Raw genomic sequence first — 4,570 nt, forward strand, 5'->3', positions numbered from 1 at the left:
CCGTTTTAATTGGCCCAAACAAGGTCACATTACTCCTCTCTGTCTATTAGTTGAAGATCATAAATGTTGGGAAAAATATTTCACAGTTTTTCACAATTTACATTATAGTGCCAGAGTTTAGTGAAGACTGTCAAGAACGTCAAACAGATAAAACAGTTCAAAGTGTGCTTGTCTGGATTGCATAAGGAATGACAGACTTTGAAATTTAGGAATTTGGCAAGAGGAGGAATTGAACAGGTGTCATTGCTTTTTAAAAAGGGTACATTTGAAAATCGGCAGCCACTTTTGGAAACCTAATTCTACCACTGCACCCTTTTTTGAAAGTAATATTTTAACAGTAAGTTCCTGATTCTATAAATACATGCCTGTCCATCTTTATGGGTTACTTTGTTATAGTTGTCTTCCACTAAGTGTTTTTCAACCTTACAAAAGTTCCCCTACTTTTTCAGTTTTATACCAAAAAAAAAATCAATACGTTGAGCCTCTGTCTCAAAGGTTAACCAAAACAAACAGATGTTACGCCATAAAAATGACTGACGCAGAAAGATTCACTATATTCAATCAAAAGCTGTTTAGTGTTTTCTTTAACAGAGCCCAGAGCCCAGGACATAATGGCTGCAGACATGAAAATATTTTTCTGTGTTGGACTTGCTGTCGTTCTAACAGGTACGAGATGACTAGAGTGCGGATATGTGATTTATGGGACAGTTGGTCATTTTAGCTGCTGTTCTGCCTTTTGTGGATCAGGCGTGGGAAAGTCTGCCTTCGTTGGGAAGAGTCACGGCCGAGGGAGGAACGATCCTGTGCTGCAGTATGTGGTTAACAACTCGCTGAGGGAGCATCCAGTTCTCACCAAACTCAGACTGGTAAGAGAAACACAGAATCGATGTTCTTTTGTAAAGTGTTTTTTGGGGCCATGTTGCGTGATAATTTTACACTTTCATATAAAATTGAAATTGAATTGTACACTAGTGTCTTATATGGAAATGGATCCTTGTTTGTTTGTTACTTCTCTTAGCAAGATATCTTTGTATTGTTGAAGTTCAGGTCAGAATTCTTCCAGTTTTCTCCAGTAGTCCAAAAACATGTGCATTAGGTTAATTAGTGACTCTTAATTGCCCCTTTAGGTGGTACTATTATTGTGAACGGTTTTCTGTCTCTATGTGGCAGCCCTGTAATTGACTGGCGTCCTGTCCAAGCAGGGTGCACTCCGCCTCTCACCTAACATGAGTTGGAACAGGCTCTTACCCCTCTCCTGTGACCCTCAAGCGCAAATAGCTAATGGATGGATGGATCAGGATTCTTTTGAGCACAGTTCGCTTAGTATGGGCAGGAAGGCACTAGCTAACATTAATCTACATGCTGAAGCCACCAGCGGGTTATTTAGGTCAGATGAAGGCTGGTTGGTCATCTTGCGCTCCAGGCTAAAAACTATAGATGATTGTGGCTTTGAAGTCGCGGCCTCTAAATTTTGGGTCTCTCTGCCACTGGATTTAACATCAGTCAACACTTTTACAAATGACCTGCTTAAAATGACTTTTGTTTAGCTTCTGTTTGTAACTGTATCTGTTATTCTGTCACATTTTTTTACTCTACTGTGTCTCTACATACAAGCGAAATAAACTCAAGGAGATGTAGAATACATAATTAAAACAGTGCATGATTTCAGGAACTAAGCAGTATAATTTTCGATCACTAGGGGGCAGTACAGTGCCAGAGAGAACTACACAGCTACTTGCAGTTTATTAGATGTTGTCTGTCTATTGAGTCAGACAAAATAATGACAAATTATTCTTATTTTCATTTCAGAAAACCATGGAAGACCGATGGAGTGTCATGATGGTTGCCAGTGAACAAGCGCAGTTGATGGCAAATTTAATTCGACTGATTAATGGCACTAAAGCTATTGAAATTGGTGAGACTATTAGAAGACTGAAGAAAGACCCCTTTTAAAAGCAAATTTGGACACCTAATGCTGGAACTAAACTAATACTGAAATACTGAAAATGTTGGAGTTCAAATATGACAGCCATTATCACTAAAAACTTTTTGGTGTTTAAAATTTTCTGTTTTGGATCATAGGACTGGCAGAACATGACAGAAATTCGTTTGTACCCATTCAGGCTTGATTGATTAGTTTTGTCTCAAATTTTGACATTTCAACTGATTTACTTAGGGAAACTTGAAATACATTTTTAGATTAAAAAAAAAAAAATTACAAGTCGAATTTGACCAACTTGAATTAAGTGTGTTTTGAATACTGAATACATGTTGATAAAAATCAAACTTCTCAGATTCAACAGGACAATGGGACTTTACCACATTAATTGAGATACATGTTTTCACGCTATAAATTCAGTGATAATTAAACTACAGCACAAAGTATTCAGAAATGATTCATATTCAAAATGAGATATTTAATTACTTGTGACAATTGCTTCTCATCTTGTAAGGACTAAACGTAAAACTGCAAAATAATTCAATCTGTATTTATTCTGCAGGGATGTACACAGGGTACAACGCACTGAGTATGGCTTTGGCCATGCCAGAGAATGGACGTGTGGTAGCTTGTGAAATAGATGACAACTACGTGAACATTGCCAAACCATTTTTTAAAGAGGTGAGAACTTAACATCTTGGCTTGTATTCAGTCATCCATTAAGATGTTGTCAACACCAGAATTCTTTTTTTTTAATGTTTTTTTTTTAAATATGTACACCTTAATTCCTGCATTGACCAGTTTCTTGCACGTGTGCAACATCATAATTTGGCTTTTTGGAAGTTTAGCGAGATTGATTGATTGTTGCTTCTGTCAGAGTTATTTGTGCAGCAGACAGCATTCTGTACATCTAGGTCCTGTCAGTATGTCTCCCCAAAATCCTGCAGGCTGGACAGTAAAAAAAAAAAAAGAAAAAAAGGTGTCTGCTCAGGAAACTGTGTCACATAAAGATGCAACGCTCAGCTGTGAAATCGTTTCCTGCTTTAGCCTACACTTACATTCTCTTTAACAAAAAAAACAACAAAAAAAAAAAAAAGGTTTAAAGATGGAAATTCCCTGCATAACTCTCAGTTCATACAATTTAATGTTGTTGTTTTTTTTACAGGCTGGAGTTGAAAGTAAGATTGATGTGCAGCAACAAATAGCCTTGAAGACACTAAGTAAGTGCCTTTATAAATGTCATTCATGATAAATGATAAATGACAATAATTACTGGTATTGAATTTGTATCTCTGTTTCATCAGATGAACTGATAGCAGCTGGAGAAGCTGGGACTTATGACTTTGTGTTCATCGATGCTGATAAATCCAACTATGATAGTTACTATGAGAAGTCCCTCGAGCTCATTCGAAAGGGGGGCATCATTGCAATTGACAATGTAAGTACACTTTTCGAGAGGAGGTTGAGCTTCTGTTGGAGAATTCAGGCAGTTTTGAAAGGTGTGCAGCACATTTTTACTGCGCAGAATAAAACCAGCTGTGTTGTTATTGTATTTGAAGGTGCTGTGGGGCGGACAGGTTTTGAATCCTGCACCCAATGATACCACCTCGCAGCTTCTGGACGCTCTCAATAAAAAGATATACAAGGACCAGAGGATTGACCTGAGCATGGTCACTATAGGGGATGGACTGACCATTGCCATTAAACGCTAAAATCACTCATCATGAGTTCCACATTTTTCTTAACAGTGCATTGCTTCTGAAATGAAATGTAAGCATGGAGCATCTTTTGTGTCGAACATAGCGTTTTGTCAGATGATTAAACATTACAACTTCCTATCAATGTTTACTGTCTTAATAAGAACAGCAATCAAAACAAAAAATAGTGACAGAGTTTCAAGCATCAAAATCAATAAATACCACAAAGCCGCAACTCACAATCAGATAAACATCCGAGATCTTTCATGTTCAAACATTCTGTTCAGCGGCCGATGTATGATCAGCTGTATTTCAATATGTTCGACTGGGCCACAACAGATCACACGGCAAAATGACAAATGATGTAAGTGGAGTAATGTCGAGGTATCTGGTTTTAGTTGTTGTGCTCTGGTGGTATTTACATAGAGACACTTTATTCTATTAATTGTTACAGCTGGCTTTGAACTACTCAAAAGAGTTCACTTTAACTCCACTAGAGCTCGAACGTATCAACATCCTTGTTCTAGTACAAGCTAAAAGCAAGCAGGCTTCCCTTTTTAAAAAAAAACACACAAAAAAAACAGTTAATGTGGCTGCAGAGCACGACCAAATATGGCGTTAATCAGTGACACTGGGCTGAATATTACCTGGACTCATGACATGAGTGTTGCATGTGGGGGCTTGTGTGCCATGTGATTAAATGACAGCAGGACAAAATTAAAACACACTTTGTATGTATAAAAAAAAAAAAAAAAAAAGTGTTGTCCATTAAAAATCAAAGACCTGCATTGCAAATACTACGTCAGTAAAGAATGAAAAGCAAAAATGCACTTTGAGGTACTTTCAGCAGTAGTATTTCCATTTTCTGATATTTTATAATTCCATAACTTTGAGAGGTAAATATTGCTAAATATTTAGTTCATTTTTTAGTTTG

The 4,570-nt window shown here is 37.2% G+C and overlaps 1 protein-coding gene across 1 annotated transcript; it reads left to right on the forward strand.

The window, feature by feature from the left end:
- Positions 1 to 558: 558 nt before the first annotated feature.
- On the forward strand, positions 559 to 3,777 carry comtd1 (catechol-O-methyltransferase domain containing 1). The gene is made up of 7 exons (XM_069692764.1): positions 559 to 666; positions 748 to 866; positions 1,810 to 1,915; positions 2,502 to 2,620; positions 3,105 to 3,159; positions 3,244 to 3,377; positions 3,499 to 3,777. Exons 1-7 carry the CDS (start codon positions 612 to 614, stop codon positions 3,649 to 3,651), a joined length of 741 nt encoding a protein of 246 aa, XP_069548865.1. The 5' UTR covers positions 559 to 611; the 3' UTR covers positions 3,652 to 3,777.
- The last annotated feature ends 793 nt before the right edge of the window (positions 3,778 to 4,570 follow it).

Source organism: Brachyistius frenatus, unplaced genomic scaffold (assembly GCF_029030835.1).
Source record: "Brachyistius frenatus isolate BFR_SWC_R1_liver_20210118 unplaced genomic scaffold, ASM2903083v1 Contig_13, whole genome shotgun sequence".
Taxonomy (NCBI): Eukaryota; Metazoa; Chordata; class Actinopteri; family Embiotocidae; genus Brachyistius; species Brachyistius frenatus.

Excerpts from the sequence above, each read along its gene's own strand:
- comtd1 (XM_069692764.1), top strand. The coding sequence starts at position 612 with ATGGCTGCAGACATGAAAATATTTTTCTGTGTTGGACTTGCTGTCGTT. Across the intron at positions 2,621-3,104 it reads CCAAACCATTTTTTAAAGAG|GCTGGAGTTGAAAGTAAGAT; the intron begins GTGAGAACTTAA and ends TTTTTTTTACAG. Across the intron at positions 3,160-3,243 it reads AATAGCCTTGAAGACACTAA|ATGAACTGATAGCAGCTGGA; the intron begins GTAAGTGCCTTT and ends CTGTTTCATCAG.